Source organism: Peromyscus eremicus, unplaced genomic scaffold (assembly GCF_949786415.1).
Source record: "Peromyscus eremicus unplaced genomic scaffold, PerEre_H2_v1 PerEre#2#unplaced_113, whole genome shotgun sequence".
Classification (NCBI taxonomy): Eukaryota; Metazoa; Chordata; class Mammalia; order Rodentia; family Cricetidae; genus Peromyscus; species Peromyscus eremicus.
The window spans coordinates 523994-546178 of record NW_026734352.1 but is presented as its reverse complement, the minus strand read 5'-3'; the positions used below and the strand labels follow the sequence as shown (position 1 = coordinate 546178).

The 22185-nt window shown below is 49.7% G+C and overlaps 1 protein-coding gene across 1 annotated transcript in view; it reads left to right on the top strand.

Moving 5' to 3' along the window:
* LOC131901573 (serine/arginine repetitive matrix protein 3-like) overlaps positions 1-22185 on the top strand; it is a 36261-nt gene that overhangs the window by 7667 nt on the left and 6409 nt on the right. Inside the window, exons 5-10 of the mRNA XM_059252686.1 lie at positions 4464-4623; positions 9148-9245; positions 9387-9422; positions 10601-10651; positions 11209-11313; positions 11808-11985. Coding sequence (XP_059108669.1) covers positions 4464-4623; positions 9148-9245; positions 9387-9422; positions 10601-10651; positions 11209-11313; positions 11808-11985 — 628 coding nt within the window. The remainder of the gene's footprint in view (positions 1-4463; positions 4624-9147; positions 9246-9386; positions 9423-10600; positions 10652-11208; positions 11314-11807; positions 11986-22185) is intronic.

Here is a 22185-nt window from a genome sequence, read left to right as displayed (position 1 = left end):
AGGTGGATGCTGCAAATGGAACTCAGGTCATCAGACTCGGCAGCCAGGGCCTTCACCCACAGACTCATCTTGATAGCCCGTGAAAAAAAAAATTTTTTTTCTTGGAGCTGGAGAGATGGCTCAGCAGTTAACAGCACTCGCTGCTCTTCCAGAGGACCTGGGTTCAAGTCTCAGCACCCACATGGCAGCTCACAACTCTGTGTAACTCCAAAATCTGACACCCTCACACAAATGTACATGCAGGCAAACACAGATGCACATAAAATAAAAATAAGTAATTTTAAAAAACATTTTCTAACAAGAAAACCAAAAAACGTTTTCTTTAATGGTGTAGCCACTGATAAGTCACCCATGCCTCTGTAAATAACCCCTCACTCATAGTCCTGTGTGCAACCTTAATGAAACTCACTGGGTCACCAAAAAAGACAGATACCAGAGACTGGAGAGATGGTTCATCAGTTAAGATCCAGAACTGCTCTTGCAGATCAGAGCTCTGTTCCCAGTCCCTTTGTTGAGCTGCTCACATCTGCCTGTAACTCCAACTCCAGGAGACGCCCAGTGCCCTCTCTGATCTCCTAAGGCATCAGCACACTTGTGGCATACATGCACGCAGGCACACACGCACGCAGGCACACACGCATAAATCAAAATGCCAAATCCTATCTGAAAAAGCTTTCTGCGCCTCTGTAAGCTGTCAATAGTTGCTAGGGGAAGAGAGACATTTTCCTTACTTCTTTTTTTTCTTTTTTACTTTTACTACTGTGTGTGTGTGTGTGTGTGTGCGCGCGCGTGTCACAGCTCCAGTGTGGCGGTGAGAAGACAAACTTCTGGGAGTCAATCCTCTCCTTCCACCATGTGTGTGCCACAGGCTTGGCGGCAAGCACCTTTGCTCTCTGAGCCATCTTGTCGGCCCCATGAGCTCATATCTTTTGGATCTGGGACCTCACACAGCCTGACAACATCTCAGTAAAAAAAAAAAACAACAACAAAAAAAAAAAAAACCCTGCCCTTTTCCTCCTCCATCTCCCATGAGTGAGAACAGGGCTTTCTGGATTCTGCCTTTTCCTTCCAACATGTTCTCGGTGACAACCCTCCAGCTCCAGCCAGTTCCTTCCTTTGCAGTCTCCCCTGCTGTCCACATAACAACACGTTCAATCAGGGTGTTACTGAAGAACAGGGTGATTTTTGTGTGTAACGAGTATCCCAAGGTGGCCTGGAATTTGCTATGTAGTTGTGGATGACCTTGAACTTCTTTTTTTTTTTTTTTTTTCCTTTTGGTTTTTCGAGACAGGGTTTCTCTGTGTAGCTTTGCGCCTTTCCTGGGACTCACTTGGTAGCCCAGGCTGGCCTCGAACTCACGGAGATCCGCCTGCCTCTGCCTCCCGAGTGCTGAGATTAAAGGCGTGCGCCACCACCGCCCGGCGACCTTGAACTTCTTTTTTTTAAGATTTTTAAATTTCTTCCTTCCTTCCTTCCTTCCTTCCTTCCTTCCTTCCTTCCTTCCTTTCCTTTCCTTTCTTTCCTCTTTCCTTTTTTTCTTTCACAGCTGGGCATAGTGGTACACACTTCTAATTTCCAGCTTTTAGGAGGCAAGGCCAGTCTGATCTACATAGTGAGTTTCATGACAGCCAGAGCTACGTAGTGAGACCCTATCTCAAAAAGACAAACAAAAAAATTATTAAGGTTTTGTGTGTGTGTGCATGTACTCATGGAAGCCAGGAAAGAGTATCAGATCCCCTGAAACTGGAGTTGCAGGCAGTTGTAAGCCACTTAACATGAGTGCTAGGACCCAAATCGGTCCTCTGCAAGAACAGTAAGTGCTCTTAACCACTGGGCCATCTTTCCAGCCTGCCTTTGAACTTGGCTCTAGGTTCAGTAAAAGACTCTGACTCAAGAAAATAAGACAGAATGATAGAGCAAGGCACCGATGTCCTCCTCCTACACCCACCCACACATGTTCACATACACCATACACACTCACACATAGAACAGCAGGAAAGGAATAATAACAGAACTGCAACAAGTACACCCAGCGGTGGGGGACCGCCTAAAGGCTAGGCTGTCCGTGGTGCTGAACCTATGCTTGCTGTACTTAGGCCTGGGGTATACAGCTGGAGGATAAGGGTGAGGAAGGGCTTGCACTGTCTGGCCACATATGCACCTGGAATCTGAGCCAGTTTTCACATCTTTGATGTGTAAGTGAGAGAGATAGACACTCCAGACATCTGTCAAAATCTCCAAGTCCCAGGATACTGTCCTGGCTGCTGGATCCCAGCTGCACCACACCCCAGCTGTAGGACTTGAGCAGACCCTTGACATCTCTGGCTCTTCATATCTTTATATTTAAGAGGAAGGTACTAATGCCCACCTCATAGGCTAGCCCAGTGGTAGAGCACTTGCCTAGAATCTCCCAGGGAAGGGCTGGGGGTATGAGTCAGCCTAGAATCCCCCACCCCACCTCCATTAAGACTCTGAGGGTGTGCCTCAGCTGTAAAGCCCCTGTGTAGCATGCAGGAGGCTCTGATTTCCATTCCCTGAATGAGGAAAACATAAACGAATATAGTGTGAGGATCAATAGCTGGCACACAGCAAACACACATCACTCCTAGGTGGCCCCCGCCATCATCTACGTATACTGCCAACAATACCATATGCTCAATTATCTTTGACTTATTTCCTTCTGCCTGGCTGTCTCCATGCCTCCTACCAACTGCCAACTGCCAGACTCCATACAGCACCAAGTCCCTGCATTTATGCCTAGGCCTTCAACCTTGATCTTCCATAAATTATAGACTACTGTTTTGGGGGCATGTTAGGTAAGTTCTATACCATACAAGTATACCCCAGGCCCCAAATTTGGAAGCTCCTATAGTTAAGCAACAAGAGTAGGCGGTTGGAGAGTTGGCCCAGTGATTGGGAACACTGGTTCCAGAGGACCCAGGTTCAATTCCCAGCACCCACATGGTTGCTCATAGCGAGCCATTCCTAACTCTGGTTCCAGGGGATCTGGAGTCCTCTTCTGACCTCTGTGGGATTAAAGCATGCACATGGTGCACATATAGACAGGCAAGCAAGACACGCACACACAAAATAAAATAAATAAATCTAATTCTAAAAAAATGTAAACAATGGAGACACACCCAGAATGAAAAGTTCCACCCTGAGAGCCTTTGGGGGTCGTTAGATCACCCCGGTTTCACAACAGAGATGGCATCACTCCTAGAAAGCGATCCCTCCTCACCCTTGGGTTAACAGGCTGACTTGAGTGATTGTTTCTGGTGACGATGTTCTCTCCAGACTGCCATCGGAATATTATACTGCCGCCATGTCGAGAAATGACCCTGCAGAAGTCAGAAACCAGGAAAAGGCTTGTGACGGAGAGCAGAATTCGATCAGATGTTGTTCGGAGACGTTTCCCTGGAAACGTTGGAAGATGAATCCCTTGGGAGCACTGTGTGTTTCTTTACCTTTCCAGATCTGTGGTCAAAGCACGAGACACAGACAACTCGGGCTGTTTTGTTCCTGGCATCGGAGGTTTAATTCATGGCAGAGGAAACACGTTGAAATAGATGGTATACATCACTGCAGCCAGATCTACTGCAGAGAGACAGGAAAGGACAAAGGGCAAGACAAGCCCGTCAAAGACATTCCCCACAATGACCCACATCCTTCAGCGGGCCTCACCTACCAAATTCACGACCTTCCAATAGCCTACCTATTCATAGTTTGATTTTTTGTTTATTTACTGTGTGTGTGTGAGTGTGAGTGTGTGTGTGTGTGTGTGTGTGTGTTTAAAAGTGCATGTTCCATGGCATGCATATAGAGGGCAACTTGCCGGGGTCAGTTCTCTCTCTTCACCATGTGGGCACCAGGGATTGAACTCAGATCATCAGACTTGGCAGCAAGCACCTTTACCTTCTGGGCCATCTCACCAGCCAGACACTCTGTTTCCAAAAAAAAAAAAAAAAAGAGGGAGTTTCATGGTTATATAATATAGCAAAGTGTTTGGGAAAGCGGGCTTAGAGAGGCAATGTTTACAAGCTACTTTCTAATACAGTGCGAACAAAATCCAGTCATTTTCTCAACACATCTAATTTTAGACATGGTGTGACCTCCCTGTACCTCATCATTTTATCTGTGAGACGGGAATTTTAATGATGGTTCCTATGTCAAAGGCTTGTTCTGAATACTCAATGATTAAATGAGATAAATACATGGAAAATGCTCGCAATACTGTCTGGCACCCGGACTAGCAATTATCGTAATAGCCATAGGATCAATGTTTGCCCTGCACTTCGAGGCATGAGATAAAAGAATGTAGGCCTGATTCTTCCCTGGTCCTGTGTAAGGCCAGGTGGCATGGTGGCTGAGTGGATGAGCAGAGGAGGAAGACCCTTTGCCCAGAATCCCACCACTATCTCGGCTCACTCCTCTGCTGCTTGGTCCATTATGCTCCTGTCTAGTAGAAAACTAGTAGTAAACAGTGTCGGCATCCCGGCCAGTGAGAAGGCTCAGTGTGTAGAGGTGTTTACCATCACGCCTGATGTCCTGAGTGTGATCCTTGGGACCGATGTAGTGGATAAAGAGAAAAAAATCCAGCCAGTCATCCTCTGCCTTCTACAGGTACATTGTAGCACACATGCTCACACACCACACACACACACACACACACACACACACACAATAAATGGAATAAAAACTACCCCCTCCAAAGTTTCTTTTTGATTAAAAAGAAAAAAGGCTAGCATGAAGACCAGCCAGTGAGAAACAATCTCGTGTGTGTGTGTGTGTGTGTGTGTGTGTGTGTGTGTGTGTGTACATATGTGTGGAAGCCACAAATCAACATTGGTATCTTCCTCAATTTCTATTTACCTTATATTTGGTGACAGAATCGCTCACTGGCTGGGAGCTCACCATTAGGCTAGACAGGCTGGCCAGCACATTCCAAAGATCCTCCTGTCTGTCTCTCCTCAGTGCTGGGATCACTCGAGCACATCCTTACACTTGGCTTTTTACGTGGGTTCTGAGATCAAACACAGGTTCTCTTGCTGGCCTAACCAGCACTTTACTGACCGAACGATCTCCCCACTCCCCCTCTTGCTTTGATTTCTCATGTAGCCTAGACTGGCCTCGAACTCGCTGACCTTTAACTCCTGATCCTCCTGCCTCCACCTCCCGAACGCTGGGATCACAGGGGAGTACCACTGCATCTGACTCAATACACCCTTTCACTTCAGAGCCTATGTTGGTCACCTCTACGGTGGGATGACACTCCCATCCTCTGGTACCCATCTCCCTATCCCATGGACACAATGAGCCATCAACTAGTTGACAAATATGGATTTAAGAGCAAAACATGTTAAGTAAGTCTGGTGTTCGGCATACGAGGCCACAGCAAAAAGTAAAAGTTAAAAAGTAATGATAAACCAGGAGGTGGTGACGCACGCCTTTAATCCCAGCACCCGGGAGGCAGAGGCAGGTGGATCTCTGTGAGCTTGAGGCCAGCCTGGTCTACAGAGGGAGATCCAGGACAGGCTCCAAAGCTGCAGAGACACCCTGTCGGGAAGATGGAGGCCGGTGGGTAAAATGCTTGCAGCAGACGTGTGAGGAGCTGCATTTGGACTCTCAGCACTCACACGAAAGCCGTGTGTGCTAGCGTGGGTCTGCAAGCTGAGCACTGGAGAGGCAGGAACATGTGGCTCCCAGGGCTTTGCTGGCTGGCTCGCTAGTTCCAGCAGTGAGCTCCGGTTCCGTGAGAGACCTTGTCTCCAAAAGCTAAGGTGGAGGGGCTGGAGGGATGGCTCAGAGCACTTGTTGTTACTCTTGCAGAGAACCAGGCTTTGGCTCCAGCAGCCATAGGTTAGCTCATCCGTAACTTCAGTTCCAGAGAATCCAACGCCCTCTTCTGGCCTCCACAGGCACTGCATGTATATGGTGTGCCTAGGCAGGCAACAATCATACACACAAAATAAACTTCTTTAAATAAAGTTGAGAGGTATAGAGGAAGATACCCTGGAGATGGAGCCATCAGAGAAGGAAGCACAGACAAGGAGGAAGTAGCAGGAAGCTAGGGGTGCGTGAAGGGTATCAGCGGCCGACTTACCTGGGCAGTTACAAAGACCGGAAAGGCCCTGTATTAGGCGTTGCCCAAAGGGAGCAACTTGATTTCGTAAATACCCTTCATCATGTTCAAGCCTGTGTCAACTGAAGCTCCCAGCTCCCACCAGCTCACCCACAAGCTTCTTGTCACGCCCTTACCTTTAGCAGTTCCACTAAAGACTGTGTTTTACACATCAGGCATCTGTGTGGCTGAGGAGCTGCGTGGGCGGTGATGGACCTTCGAACTCAGGGGGGCTGGACATGTCAGTGGAGGGAGACCAGAACAGATGGGCGGAAGCGACCAGCTTCACGATGAGGAAGAGCAGAGTTAAGGGATGTGGGGGTGCTTGGGTCTGTGGAGGCAGGAGACTCACATTAGTCTCTCTATTCCCCCCAAACAAGCCTCCCGAATATTTGTGTGGTGACTCCAAGGCTGTCAGGGACAGTCTGTTGTTTGCAAGCTGGACTCCCAGCCCCTCATTGGGGGATTCTAGGCAGGTGCTTTACCACTGGGCCACACCCCAGCCCCTCACTGGGGGATTCTAGGCAGGGGCTCTCCCACTGGGTCACCCTCACAGTCATCTTTTTTATTTTAATTTGAAACCAGGTTTCCTCTAAATTGCCAGAGCTTGTCTTAAACTCATTCTGGAGCCCAAACAGGCCTTGAATTTGTGATCCTCCTGCCTCAACCTCCTGAGTAGCTGGGATGACAGCTGAGCCACTTTCCCTCTGGATCACATTCTTGAGACTCACCTAAGGGTTAGCTCACCCCATCATAGTTAGCTGCCTACACGCCTTTTTGTTTGTTTTTCTGTTTGTTTGTTCTTTATGCAACCCTAGTGTCTAGATCCTTGCTAAGTAGCCTAGGCTGGCCTCAAACTCACAGAGCTCAGCCTGCCTTTGCCTCCTGGGTGCTGGGATTAAAGGCATGTGCCACCACACATGATTCTATCTTTCTTTTTAAAATATAAAATCAGTCTTCCAATTAATGAGTGTGTCTCTTACTGGAGACTTGTTGGCTTAGAATCTGCCTGTGTGGTATTGCAGATCAAGCCCTGGGCCTCACATGTGCTGGGAAAGCCCGACACTGACCCATGGACCTGGCCTTTGGGGTTTTGTGGGGTTTTTGTTGTTGTTGTTGTTGTTGTTGATATATATATATATATATATATATATATATATATATATATATATTTAAGATTTATTTATTATGTATATAGCATGTATGACTGCCGGCCAGAAGAGGGCACCAGATCTCATTATAGATGGTTGTGAGCCACCATGTGGTTGCTGGGAATTGAACTCAGGACCTCTGGAAGAGCAGTCAGTGCTCTTAACCTCTGAGCCATCTCTCCAGCCCAGGGTTTTGTGTTTTAAACACAGAATTTAGTTAGTAATTATTTCAAATTAATGACCTCACAGCTGATTTTATTTCATCTGTGGGAGGGGGGGCGGTGTGTGTGTGTGTGTGTGTGTGTGTGTATGTGTATGTATGTGGGTGTGAATGTGGGTGTGCGAGGGAGTGTGTGGGGGTGTGCCAGTAGAGGTGGTTGCCAGTCCCTCAACATGGTGCTAGAAACGGAACTCTGGTCCTCTGGAAGAGCAGCACACACTCTTAATCACAGAGTCATCTCTGCATCCCCAGGGTTTTGTGTGTGTGTGTGTGTGTGTGTGTGTGTGTGTGTGTGTGTGTGTAGATATTCATGGCATATGCATGTGCATTCATGTATGCGAGCATATGCGAGCACCCCTGTGTATCCATGTGTGCGCATGGGGAAGCCAGAGGACAATGGAATGACCTCCTCTGTTTTTCTCTACCTGAGATTTTTGGGGGCAGGGTATCTCTGTACCTGGTACTCACCACTTCCGTTGGACTGGCTGGAGCCCTGGGGCTCTTCCTGTCTCCACTGTCTACTTCTGGGATTGCAGGTGTGTGCTACCATGCCTGGGTTTTTATGCAGGTGCTGGGGACCCGAACTCCAGTTCTCTGGTTGTGCATCAGCTATCTGCTCAGCCCTAGCCCGCTTCTTACTTTTTACATTGATTTTGAGAGACACAAAGGGAAGAGAAAGGAGGGGGCGTGTAGAGAATGCATGCATCACAGCTTGTGTGTGGAGGTCAGAGGACATTTGCAGGAGTCAAAGGAACGGGGAGGGGGGCTGGGGCGCAGGGTGGGGGAACCTGTGGGTGGGAAAGAACGCAAGGCCGTCTTCCAGAGGCAAGAGGCCTGGCACCTCAGGGGTTGAACATTGCTCTTTCTGGTTTGCATAGCCCAGAAATCCCCAGGGCTGGAGACATCTCAGAGCTGGTGAGTTTGCTGAGTACAAAGCCCTGGGTTCTGTCTCCAGCCCTGTAAGAAAACCAGACCGGAAAAGCATTTCTTCCCTTCCCCTATACATGACAGGGGGCACACTCTTGTGATCCCACCACTCAGGGGGCTGAGGTAGAAGGACCATGAGTGCAAGGCTAGCCTGGGCTACACAGCAAGTCCTGTCTCCAAAACAAACAAACAAAAATAGCCAAGCAAACAGAGTCGGGATCACTGGCCAGCCTAGTCAAGTCGGCATGTCCCAGAAGTCGGTGAAAGACCCCAACTCAGAAAACACAGGGGCTGGTGAGATGGCTCAGCAGCCAAAGGGACTGCAACCAAGCCTGGTGACGCGTGTAGAGTCACCAGGACCTCCCTGGTGGAAGGAGAGAACTTTTTCAAAGGTTGGCCTTTGAGCTCCGTGCATGTGTGTGCGCGCACACACAATAAATAAATATATGTGGTTAGTACTTCATAAATGATATCCAAGGTTGACCTCTGGGCTCTCTGTGCACACAGGTGTGCATCTGCACACACACACACACACACACACGCACAATTAGGAAAGGTGACTAAGGGACAGGCAATAGTATCAATTTTAGAAGTCTTTGCCAATCTGGTCCATAGGCTTTCTAGACAAGGTCATTCTATACAAGGGGCTCTGGGCTTCATAGCCTGGGACCTCTTCCCGGTTTCCATACCCCAGGCCCCTTCAGCCATGCCCATCCTCTCCCCTCCAGCCCCAGCTCACTAGTACCCACCCCTGTGTCCACAGCTGTGGGAGTGCTTCCCCCCTGCGCAAGAAGAAGAAGGGTGTAAAGAAGCACCGTAGAGATAGGTAATTTGCCCTCTCCTCCCCACCCCACCGCACCCCACCCCACCCCCCTGCAGCCTGTCTCATTCGGGCTCAGGACCTGGGCTGTGCCCCTCGGGGGCCATTCCTAGGGAAACTCACAAGAATTTGTCTATCACCCCACAGGTCTGATTCTGGGTCCCGGAGGAAGAGGCGATACAGGTGAGCTGTGTTTTCCTGAGCAAGCACACAGGAGTGGGGTGGGGGTTCCCCAAGTCCAGTCTGGCTCCATCCTTCACTCCAGGGGTTCTTTCACTTACGCAAATGGTATGGAGGAAAGGTCAGCCTTCGCCTGCCTCAGTTCAGCTTCCATGTAAAAAAAAAAAAACAACCCAAATTTCCAGAGAGAACCGCAAGTCCTGATGTGCCCTCTTCGAAGGTGGAAGCATCAGGACCCCTAATCGCAAGGAAAAGAGGCAGGCCAGGACAAAGTATTTCTGTGAACAGGGGAGGCTCAGTGGGTAGATGGGGGTGGCCAGACTGGAGCTAGAGGCGGAGTTTCTGGCATATAGATTGTTAGCCCTCTACAGGGCTGACTGCCGGGCCGTGGTGCTGGCCTCAGGGATGACTGAGAAGAGGGACCCGGCAGAAGCTAGTAAACGCAGCATCAGGGATCAAAAGTTGCACCCTTACCCTGGGAGCTAGACTCCCTCCCTGCAGCCCTGACTAGGGACAGAGTCTTCAGGCTCTTCCCTTGGCAGAATTTACCAAAGGCCGTTTGTACCTGGTGGTATGGAGGCCTAAATAATTTTCATCTTACCCTTCCTATTTTGTCCATTTCTGCCCTCCTGCTCCCTCCCGGGATGGAAGGCTAGCATGGGCCTCTTCTGCCCCCTAGTGGCCATCATCCTATGTACAGCCCCCTACGACCAGGATTGGACCTCTAAGTGAGCTAGTACTTCTTCCCTGTGAAACTGAGGCCCAAAGCAAGCTGAACCCCTCCATCCCAGCCTTTTCCTAAGTTTCTGTGTTTGTTATATTTGTCTGGGATTTGAAAGGATTTCATGGCATCAGAGAAGTTGCTACATGGGGAGGAGAGGTGGAGTGAGATCACATGTTTACACGGAAAGCAGGTTACAGACTGGGCATGCATTGCTTGGTGGTAGAGGGCCCACTGAAGTGTGAAGTCTATGGATTCTACCCCAGCACCACATGCATACACACTCCTCTGCACGAAGCCTGGCTGTCCCCTGTTGGGTGAGATGGACAGATCCCTCTCAGCCAGGTGTAGAGCTAAGAGAAGAGCAAAGTGAAGTTCCGTATCTGAGCTCAGCTGGGCTCCAGGGCTCTTGGGTCACTCTGGTGCCACCGTGCTCAGACTTGGTCTCTGCTTCCTGCAGATCTCGAAGCCTCAAGAGCAAAAGAAAAGAGAGAAACAAAGAACGCAAGAGGTAAGGACACCCCACTCGCCCCTGCCCCAGAAAACCTGGCCTTTTAGCACCCCAAAACCAACCTCTTGAACTTATCTCGAATCAAACCTCCAAGGCAACTTGAGGTAAAAAGGATAGCTCCCTAATCATGCCAGACAAACAACTTAAAATGTGCTGAGGACCCCCTGTGAGCCAGTGGCCACTTAGGACTGGTAGGGCCTACGCCCCTTGGCACCCATCCATCCTTCCTGCCCTTTGACCTCCTTCACACACACCCCATTCTAAGAAGACCAGGTGAGAGATGAGATGGTCTTTGGAAGTTGGGGCTGTCTCCAGGAAAAGACACTTACCCCTAACTCTCAGAGATGACTTTTGGGGACCCTACACCCAGCCCCAGCCCCAACCCCATTCAGGTAAAAAAAAAAATTCTTTTGTAGAAGATTGTGCTTGGGGGTGGGGCTGATCCCGCAGTGACCTTCCTCTGGTACTTACACCAAATCCCTGAGGTCAGGCCAGGCAACGCCATGGTCAAGGTAGATAACATTTCAGTTCCGGCTGACTCCCCTTGCCCACACCAGGCCTCACACTGAATCCCCAGGCCGGAGGGCTCACCACCACAGCAGTGTCAGTTCCCACTGCCCCTCGATGACCTCACACTACAGCGATTCCGGATCACCCAGCAGGTAGGCTGAAGCCTTGGGTGGACACAAGAGGTGATGCTTGGGGGGGGGGGGAGGCTGGAGATTTATCCCCGATGATAGAGTGCTTGCCTGGCGAATCTCTGGGTTTGACCCCCAAGGACTGCATAATCCAATTGTGGTGGTGCACGCCTGCACGCCCAGCGCTTTAGAGATAGAGATAGGAGGATCAGAAGTTCAAGGTCATTATGACTAGACGTAGAGTTGAAGGACAGCCTGGGCTACACGAGACCCTGTCTCAAAAAAAAATGTATTTAGCTCAACTCGGGGATGGAGGGGAGGGTTGCATCCCTAAGCGCTGGGTGCAGGGCCAGTGCCCAGGACCAAAGTTCATCAGCCAGAAGCAAGCTGGTGCCCACCTGGAGGAAGAGCCTAAATGGGAAGTCAAGGCAGTGCAGGGCTAGCGCGAGTTGGGAACCAGGCGGCCTGCAGAGGGGGCGTCCCACGCCGGCTCCCCCGCCATCCCTCCGCTCCCCCAGGCTGAGCCCCAAGCATCGAGATGACGGGCGGAAGACGGGCAACCAGCGATCCAGCGGGAGCCGGTCGCCGTCCCCATCGGGCGGCAGCGGATGGGGGTCGCCCCAACAGAACGGAGGCAGCAGGCAGCGGAGCGGAGCGCACGGGGGCCGCCCCGGCTCGGCGCACAGCCCGCCCGATGTACGTACGCTTGGCTTTGCGGAGGGTTCGCCACTCCGCTTTCGCGGGCTGCGCCGTGCGTGCGGGATGGGGTCCGGGTAGCCGGAGGGGCGGGGCCGTTGATGGGTGACCCGACCCAACACTCTCTCCCTTCCCAGCCCTCCTCCGACCTGTGCTCCGCAAGGGGCATCGGGTGCCGAGAGTCACCTGGAATGCTCCCTTGGGTGTCGGTTGGGTGTTGCTCCCACCTGGGCCTGGTGGTCTGGTGAGGGGTTAGGGGTGGGGACCTGCAGGCCTGGGCCGCTTTCGTGCTTGGCAAAGCGAAGGTCAGACAAGGCCTGACCGTAGGGATAGCTGGGGATGAACCGAGGTTTCTTGCCTTCCGGGAACAGGCGTGGACAGTACACACGTCAGTCAGGAACTGGAGAGAAGTGACTCAAACGCCAGCGGGTGTCACGTGACATCCAAGCCCTTACCCCTTCTCTGAGTCCTTCTGTCCCCTCACCCCTCTCTCTCATTAGCCCTTTCCACTTCGCTCAGGGCCTGTACGAGCTTCTTTTGTACTCGGGCCCCAGCACTGCCCAATTCGGAGTGGTGTCTCAAATCTGCCATCCTCACTTCCCAGGCTTATCACTACCAAGACCCCAAACACCCCTACCATTACGGTCCCCACCACAAACTGTCCCCATCCATCCTAGGGAGGGACACAATCACCTCTAGACCTTCAGGCAGGTGAGGTGATCGTAGGAGCCTGAACAAAACACTAGTCCTTTTATTCCACACATGGGCCACACAAAGGTCTCTAGACCCCATCCATCTGTCAATCCCAGTATGAGGTTGAGGCCTCTTAAGAAGAGGGTGCTTCAGTGCTGACAGGGCCGCTGTGTGGGCTCAGGGGCTTTGGGTAGAACAGCAGAGTCCTTTCCACACCCACAATGCATTGCCCAAGAGGCGAGCTACCCTTCTCCAGACCGCAGGTCTTAGCAGCCAACACGAACCTGGACTTGTCGGTTTCGTTTTGATTTGTTTGTTTGTTTGTTTTCTTTCGATCCCTTTTCTGAACTATTCTTCCTCCTGTGGTGTCAGAGGAAGGTGAAGGAAGGCTGGGCACAAAGCTTTTGTTCTTAGAATTTGTATGGCAGAGCCTGCCTCTTGACTGCTCTAGAAAGAATGCCTGATTCTTGGCCTGGCTCCTGATGTCCAGTCACTGATGTCCCTTGGATCTCTCTTTGGAGTGTAAGAGGGCACAATGGGGTGTCTTAAAGCAGCCAGCAGGGGCTGGAACTGATGGGCTAACCTAAACAGAAGCATGGCCATCCCCAAACTTCCTGAGCACAAGACCTATGGGCACAGTCTCTTATCTGTGACCTCCTTTAAGACCCCAAAACACAGTTTGTTTTTCCAAACCAGGGCTGAAAGTAGGTCCCATCCTATGTCTGATCCCTTCTGTGGGGTCTTGGAAATCTACCAACTTCCCTGCCCACTGCCCCGTTCCAAGGGTCCTGTACATATGTAAACAAAATGGATACAGTAACTAGACATGGGGGGCGGGGGTGCAGACAAAATGGCAACAGTACCTAGATGGCTGTGCGGGAGTCAGCAGTTTATATCTCCTGCCCAAAACAGGACTCCATTTTCACACGGCCATGGGGGGTTTCCAAGCACACTGTTTACTCTTATCACAAAGCATAGCTCAGAATCTTATCCCTCACCTTTGCATCCTGCACAGTCTGAGACTTTAAACACTCCAGATCTCCAATCTACACTCGGATCCTCTCTTTTATTTAAAAAAAAAAAAAAAAAAAGACTTTGGTGGTGGGGGGGTGTTAAAGAGGCTGGTTCTCCTGTACCCAGAAAGGTGAGATGGAGGGAGGGCTGGGGGGAGGGGGTCAATAGCCTTCAGCATTTCAAAAAAAAGTTTTGGGCATAAGTACTGGGGGAAAGAATTTCCGACACTGCCTTTAAGAAAAAGCGAGAGAAAGATACAGAAAACAGAGAAGCTCAGCATTTTTTAATCCCACCTGTGTCTTTGTTTTTTAGCCTCCCATTTGAAACGTGGTAATAATACTATAATTCCATATCTTGTTTAGCTGAGGGTGGGGGAGGTGATGTCATTTTTTCCTGTTACTTTGTTTTTTTTATTTTTTGTTTGTATTTCCTTTTTCTTTATTTAAAAAAAAAAAAAGCAATCTTGTAATGTACCAAAATGCAAGCTATCTTTCTGGGTTTGTTTTGGGTTTTGTTTTTCCTTCTCTCTCTCTCTCTCTTTCTGTGTTCTAGAACTTTGCTTTTGTGTGTGTTACCGTGGAAACCTTTCTTCTAGTGCAGAGGTGATGTTTGAATTTCAAGTCTACATAGTCATGCCCACATCTGTATATACTTTCTTTCTCTTGTGATCAGAATTTAAAAGGGAACACAACTCCAATACAAATAGCAGCCACACCAACAACACCTGCTAAGTAAGGAAGGGTAACTAGCTCTTTTGTTAACCCCCGGGGAACACACTAGAATTAGCTTAAGTTTTAAATTAACAACACTGGTGTTTGAGTCTGTAGAGAACCTTGCAAGAAGCTAGGGACCACACAGAGAGAAGGGATTTGTCCTGGGTCACTGACTGGATGCTGTGGACAGGAAGGGGTAGCCACTGTCAGGCTCCTGCTCCCTAGAAAGCCTGGAGGAGGGGTCTGCAGGCAGCTGCAGAGTTAACTCAGGGAAAGCTGTCTAAGCTGGACAGTCTAGGGTAAACAGAAGCACTGCTCTAGTTTGGGGACAAGCTACTGGTGTCTCTGCTCTAGATAATCCTCCATTGAAAAACAGAGCCAGGCCTGGTGGTGTCCACGTGGAATCCTAGCACTTGATGAAAGAAGATAGGAAGTTCAAGGCCAGCCAAGGTCACTCTTGGTAACTTAGACTGAGAAAGAAAATCAAAATCAAAAGTGAAAAAAAAAAGACAACTTGGGATGTAGCCCAGTAACAGAGTGTTGGTCTACCCGTGTGGTTCAACCACTCTAGGAAAAAAAAAAGGGAGAGAGTTATGGATGGGGACGTAGCTGGTAGTGTTTGCCTTGGATCGGATCCCTAGCACCACGTGAGATCTGGGGACAGTGGTGCACACTTGTAATCCCTGCACTTGAGAAGTAGATGCGGGAGAATTGGGTGTTTAAGGCCAGCCTCAACTACATAGTGAGTTCAAGGATGGCCTATGCTACATGGTCATCTGTCTCAAAAAGCAGTTAAATAAAACGAAGTTATAGGGAAACCGTGGGGCTAATCTGAGAGGCAAGAGCCATCTTCTGAATTGGTTCTTCTAAGTGGTTGTTTTTCCTTTTAAATGTGCTGCTCCTCTCCTACCTTCTTCAGCCTCCCGCACCGGCCTCATTTAGCTAGTCTTTCTCTTCTCTCTGTCTGGCCTTTCTATCCCCCCCCCCCCCACACACACACACTCCATCTTTCCACGCCGGTCTATCTTCTCTTTCCGTTTCTCTCCTCCTGGTTTGGACCTCTCTCCCAAGCCCCTTCTCTATCCACCCTGTAGTTTCTGCATTCATTAGCTGCTGCATGCCTGTCCTCTGGGGAGTTCGGTACGTGAAGAATTAAGGAGAGCTTGGCTACTGGAGCCTGTAGTTAAAGATGTTAAAATGCATAAATAATGAATCTAACGGAGTGGCCCCTTCCATCCCTGAGGCGATACCCAGAAGCCACAGGGCACGCTGTTTCCCCCTCTGCTGGCTCAGAGCAGGGGTCCATTTGGATTCACCATTGTCCTGCATTTCCTGTGCAGAGACCTTCTTTTCTTTTCTTTTTTTTATTGTTGCATCCCTGTCCCTGGCCGCTGAGAAGGTAGGTACCCCAGCTCAGCTGCGTACTTACTCTCTATTCCTCTCATGTCAGATAAGTCTGGCCACCCTGCTTAGTTTGAATCTCAATCTTTCTTTCTCTCTCTCTCTCTCTCTCTCTCTCTCTCTCTCTCTCTCTCTCCTCTACTTTGCTCTGGGTTGGGTTTTTTTTTATTTTCTTTTTTCTCTCTTTCTCTCTTTAACTAATCTTTCATTTGCTCTTTCTCCGAACGAGCCACCACCTAGCTGTGCCCTGGTCTATGGTTTGGCTCCTGTCACTCTCCCTCTAACCCCTGATGAGTCTACAGGTTCTTCCTTCCTCTCCTTCCCATCTCTCCCCTGCCTCTGCTTCTTCCTCTCCACCTCCTGGTCCTGGTCCCCAAGCCCTGCTTCACACTCATTCTCATTTGGTTGGCTGAACGCATTTGTGTGTGATTTAACATTCAATCTTTGTGTGTCTTCCTGTACTGTGTGCTGGGGGCCAATTTGACTGCTACCGTCTGGCGTGGTTGCTGAACCCTCACCCTTCATCCTTGCCAGCTTCTAGCCAGGGGCTTTGGTCACACACACACACACACACACACACACTCCAGTCCTCTAGGACCCACCTAGACAGTACGCAGTGGAAGAGTGGCCTCGGACAACCTCTTGGCCTCCAGATCTGGAGGGAATTTCTGGCTGAGGGTCAAGTTCCAAGTTAAGTCCCATTGAACCCTTTGGGGCTGACTAGGCCAGGCTGAACTCTAGATGTAGACCGACTCCTTTTATGACAGCACAATGGAGCTCGGAGGTGCAAGTTTCAGGGTCTGGGACACCAACGGGCATTAGTACCACTGGGACTCACAGCTCCGTGGTTCCGATGTGGCAATGGAGTGGTTCAGAGAGTCTGGAGCAGGCACTAAACTATGAGAACTTACTCGGCCAAAACTCTCCGGGGTGATTTCAGAATGGGATAAAATCAGAGCTTACCTACCCCCAGAACAGGGGCTCCTCCAAGAGCCCAGTGTCTTGTCTTCTTCTGAAGGTCTGAATTGGAGCAGTTCAATGGTATCCCTTGGTGCAGAACGATCGGGAAGAGACAATCACTTATAGCCAAAGTAACTCTGGGTAGAGTAAGCATTATATCGCATGAGATTTATGATTGCCACTCCTGTGCTCAGCTAGGTGCTTGGAAAGTGGCAGAGTCAGAAGTGGGTCTTTCAGGAGACCACCACCCCACCCTCCTTCCACCTGCTTCCTGTTCTACCTGAAGGTAGCCACAGAATTTTGAGCTCCCAATAGCCCAATAGCCATTTCAAGGTCTCGTAACCCTCATCTTCAACTTCAAGGAAAGGGTTAGATGCCGCTCCCCTGTTTATCCCAGGGAAGGTCTGGACAGCTGACTCCTCAGAGCGCTGCAGCTATCTTGGATGGTGCTCGCTGGAAGGGAGGTGACAAAGTTGTTCTTCGCAGGGGACAAGGGCTGCGAGTCTGAAGGGGTGAAGTGTCCCAGCCTGATGAAAACTTGGAGGCTCCACCCTTCAAGACTTCCTAGATATCAACAAGGGAAAACTGAGACAGAGGCAAGCAGGCACCAGTCCTGGGATACGTAGGGGACACAATGCAAAGCAGTCTAGTGTTTTCTCGCCTTTGTCCATCACACTGTCCCCTCTCCCATCCTTCAGTTGTTCCCTTTGACCCTCACATCTTTCTTACACAAGTTAAAAAATGATGTCACCAGCAGAGCCAAGAAAATTACAAGTGTACCAAGTGCTTGGCAAGCGTGAGGACGTGAGTTCAAGCCCCAGAACCCACATTAGAAAGCCAGGGATGGTGGCCTGCGTTTCTAATCTCAGATCTGGGAAGGTAGAGGCAGAACAATGCCCAGGGCTTGCTGGTCAGCCTGCCTCGCTTAATTGACTAGCCCTGGGTCCTCCAAATAGCTCAGTGGGTAAAGGTGCTTGTCACCAAACCTAGTGGCCTGACATCAGTTCCTGGAACTCACACGGTAGAGAGAGAAAACCAGCCTCTTCAAGTTGTCCTCTGCATGTACACACACACACACACACACACACACACACACACACACACACACAAAAGAAAGGAACGGAGGGGAGGGAGGGAGGCAAGGAAGGAAGGAAGGAAGAAAGAAAGAAAGAAAGAAAGAAAGAAAGAAAGAAAGAAAGAAAGGAAGGAAGGAAGGAAGGAAGGAAGGAGAAAGTCCATATCCCCTGGCTTTCCTTCAACCCCTAGGAAGAATGAGGCCCAGCCAAGCCAAGGATGAGGCACAGCCTCTGGCAGGATCCGGTGACCGTTTCTTGGCAGCTGACCTCCCCCAAGGACTCTCTGACAGCACCATCCTCCCATCTCTGCAGTCTTGGGATGGAGGGGACCGAACCCTTTCCATCTGACCCCAGGCCTTCTTCCTGTTCTAATCCTTTTAGTCTGTTGGGAGCCAAAGAAGCCAATCCCTTTATAGACCAACCCAACAGAGATTCTGGTCATCCTCATTTTATCAGTGGGGAAGCAGAGCCCATCTAGTATGAGACAGCATAAACTCTCATAATCAACTTGGATCCCCTCAGGGGATCTTCTTGGGCTAGGGGGAGGTCAGTAGACTCTCAAGGGATCAGAGGAGAGTGATAGGGAACTGAGACTTCAAGACCTACAGGTAGGAAGCCACAATCTTGGCTGGAACCTCAATGGTTGGGGACAGAAACATACTGGGAGTATTCAGCTATCCAGTACAGGCCCTTCCTATCCCTAATACTCTACCCCACCTCCAGTACGAGACATGTAAAGTCAAGATGGTTCTGCATGGGACTGGGGATGTAACTCAGTTGCCGGTGTTTGCCTAGCATGCACGAAACATTGGGTTATAAGCCAAAGAACTCGTAAACCAGGCATGGTGGTTCATGTCTGTAATGCTGGCACTCATGGAGGTGGAGACAGGAAGAACAGAAGTTCAATGTCAGGCAGCATGTGTCCACCAAAGCAGCGGTGGGGTGACAATCTTGGGGGCAAGCAGCCACCCTCTGCCACCCTGGGGTTGAATTGAGTCCGTCTTCACAAAAGATTTTTTCTTTCTTTCTTTTTGGTTTTAAAGAAAAACATTCAAAAAGTTCAAGATCAACTTTGAGGAGACATTGAGCCCTAACTGAGCTACATAGAATCTTGTCAAAAGAAAAGTGAGCCGGGCGGTGGTGGCGCACGCCTTTAATCCCAGCACTCGGGAGGCAGAGCCAGGCGGATCTCTGTGAGTTCGAGGCCAGCCTGGGCTACCAAGTGAGTTCCAGGAAAGGCGCAAAGCTACACAGAGAAACCCTGTCTCGGAAAACCAAAAAAAAAAAAAAAAAGAAAAAAAAGTGAGAAAGGGGGAGCTGGGACTGTAGTTCAGCGAGAGCAACCTGCCTCGCATGTGTGAGGCCCTAGATTCAACCTCTAGTACTGACAGGGGAAAAAGGTGGGAAGGGGTTCCTGCATGTCTGTGGAAAGGAGCATCGTGGACTTACTTGATCACCCTCCTTGACCCTGTCCTTGCCTTGAGTCAGGTCTTTAGCTCAGACACACAGAGTCTGCTCCTGACCCCAATATGCACTCCTTCACCACTGGCCTTGCTGCCTCCCCTGACCAGAGTAGCCTCAAAGGAGGGGTCTGTGGTGACCCTGAGCTGTGAGTTACCATGCATTTGTTCCAGAGGCTCCCTTACCTTATATCTGCTTACTTAACTAGTTGACCACCCTGGGCATACAATGCATTTGAAGATCCTGGAGATGTCTTTCTCTAGAAGGAAATTCAATGAGAGAACCCTGGTACAGACTAGGGACTGTGAGAGGTTGTCTGCTTGAGGGTGGGAAGGAGAGCAGAAGGTTCTCCTGGGGATGTCTGTTGAGAATGAAACCGTCTTTACAACTGGGCATGGTATAATCTGGGCATGTAATCCAGCACTTGGGATGCAGAGATAGGGATTTTCAGGAGTTCAAGATTATCTTTGGTTACATAGAGAATTTGAGGCCAGCCTGGGCTATGTGAGACCCTTCTTGAATTAAAAAAAAAAAAAAAAATAGGACTGGGAATATAGCTCAGACAGCAGAGTGCTTGCCTAGCATTCATGAAGCCCTGGGTTCGATCCCCAGCACTGCGTAAGCACACCTGTAATTCCAGCACTCAAGTAGTGAAGGCAGGAGAGTCAGAAGTTCAACTATATCAAGAGTTCAGAGTTCCAGGCCAGCCTTAGCTACGCGAGACCTTGTCTAAAATAAAGCAAAAGTAAGCCTCCAGTTCCCCTAGCCAAAGCTGATCAGGAGGCAAAGGCTGCTCTGCGGAGCAAGCGGCTACCAGATCCTACCCACTCTGGACACCTCTGCCTGCCTCTGCTTTGAAAAAAGAGCAGCTCTCCTGAGAGAAGTCTTCATGGCCTCCTTGACTCCCACGGTGTACTCACCGGCTATGGCTAGTATTCATTGGTTGCTTCAGCCGCCAATCACAAACTGGCTGTACATTGCCAGCAGTGGAGCCCACTTCCTGGCTCTAGGTCTTTGTTGAGCTCTATGGAGCCCTTCAGAGAGAGATGTCTGGGCTCCTGATCCCCTCTGCCAGAAACATCCAGGGCCAGGCAAAGGAAATCATGTTTTGTTATCCGTGACTGCAAGGTACCCTGGATGAGTCAAAGAGACAGCAGAATGAACACAGCTCAGACCTCTCCCGGCACCTGGAACTCCCTGATTACCCCGGCCCTTAGTGAGCCCAAAGCTTCCTTCCTCCACCAGTAGTCTTAAGGACTCAGTGCCATCTTTTATGCTAAAAAATGAGATTATGCCCAATGTGGTGGTACATGCCTGTATTCCTAGCATTCAGAGGACTGAGACAAGAGGATCTCAAGTTCAAGGCTATATTGAAAGACCTTGTCTAAAAACAGAAGAAGCTGGGTATGGCGGTGTGCATTTGTAATCGCAGCACTCAAGAGGTGGCAGCCGTAGGATCAGGAGTCCAAGGTCACCTTGGGCTGCATACTGAATTCTAGATTCCAGGACGGCCTGTGCTACATGAGATCTGTCAAGAAAGAGAATACAAGGATATCCGTGCATATGGTGGTGCATGGCTGGTGTGGTTGTGCATGCCTTTAATCTCAGCACTGAGAGGCAAAAGCCAGTGGATCTGAAGGCTAGCCAAGGCTACATAGCGAGACTCTGTCTCCAACAAGCAAACCTGAGGTTACAGACAGCAGATCTGGCTGGGTAAAGACTGTGGAAGGGTCAGGGACAGATCTGTAAACAGAATAGTACCATCTGCCCTTGTGAGGTTGGGGCCCAAAGTCAGGAGGGTCCTTCTGTGCAGGGGTGGATGGGGAGGCTGGGGATGGTGCAATCAGAGAATCTCGGACTATTTACCCTGGAAGAGACATTGGGAAGCAAAAAGCCAAACCCTCATTGTGCGGACGGGGAAACTGACTCCTAGATTGGGGAAATTAATTTGTCCAGGGGCCCCATGGTGCTGAGGTAGTGGTAGGCTCTCAGATTCCTAGTTCCCAGCCAGGGACCTTCGGATGGTGACAGGTTACCTTTCTGGTCCTAACTCACTCTTGGAAAAAAAAAAATAAATTAATAGCCCTATCCAGATGTCAGCCAAGAGCACTGGCTGAGGCCCGTGGAGCTGGACATTGCTGGTCCTCTAGAGGTGAATCGGCCTCCTCTTGGGCCTAGAGTTGGGGTGGTTGCGTTTTTCTCTCTCTCTCTCTATCTCTCTTGCATTTTTGTGACTCTAATGATGAACTTATGCTACCACACTTTTCCCTTTTCTTACACAACTCACCTACTAAAGGAGGAAGTGCCACTTTATTGGTAAGTGGACGTTAACCAAGAGGGACTTAAAAAAAAAAATCAGAACGTTAAAAAAAAAAAAAGAAAAGAAAAAAATGAAAAAAAAAGGAAAAGAAAAAGAAAAGAGAGAAACAGAAAGACAGTTGGTCAGCTACTGAACACCCCTGAGCTCTTGGCAGGGTCGCAAAACAGAGTCAAATATTAACAGAAAGAAAAAAAAAAAAGTCAGGCTCCCCAGCAGATCATTTTGGTTTGGGTATATAATGACATTTGTGGTTTTTTGTTTTGTTTTGTTTCCGTTATTATTATATGATTATTATTTTAGTTTTCTTTTTTGTTTCTGTTTTGACTCCTTTTCTTCGGTTAAATTTTGAGTTCAGTTATCTTGCCCCCTCCCCTATCTGTGTGCCGTGTGACACCCGCCCCCTCCATGCCCTTTACCCTGGTGGGGGGAACCTGGCCCTGGTGGGCTGGCCCTGGCTTGACGTACCAGTGTCGTCCCTCTCTCTTCTCTCTACTGGGGGGGGATCGTCTGTCCCCCATGCGAGGACAATGCCAGCCCCTCTGGTGCCCCATCCTGGAGCTCC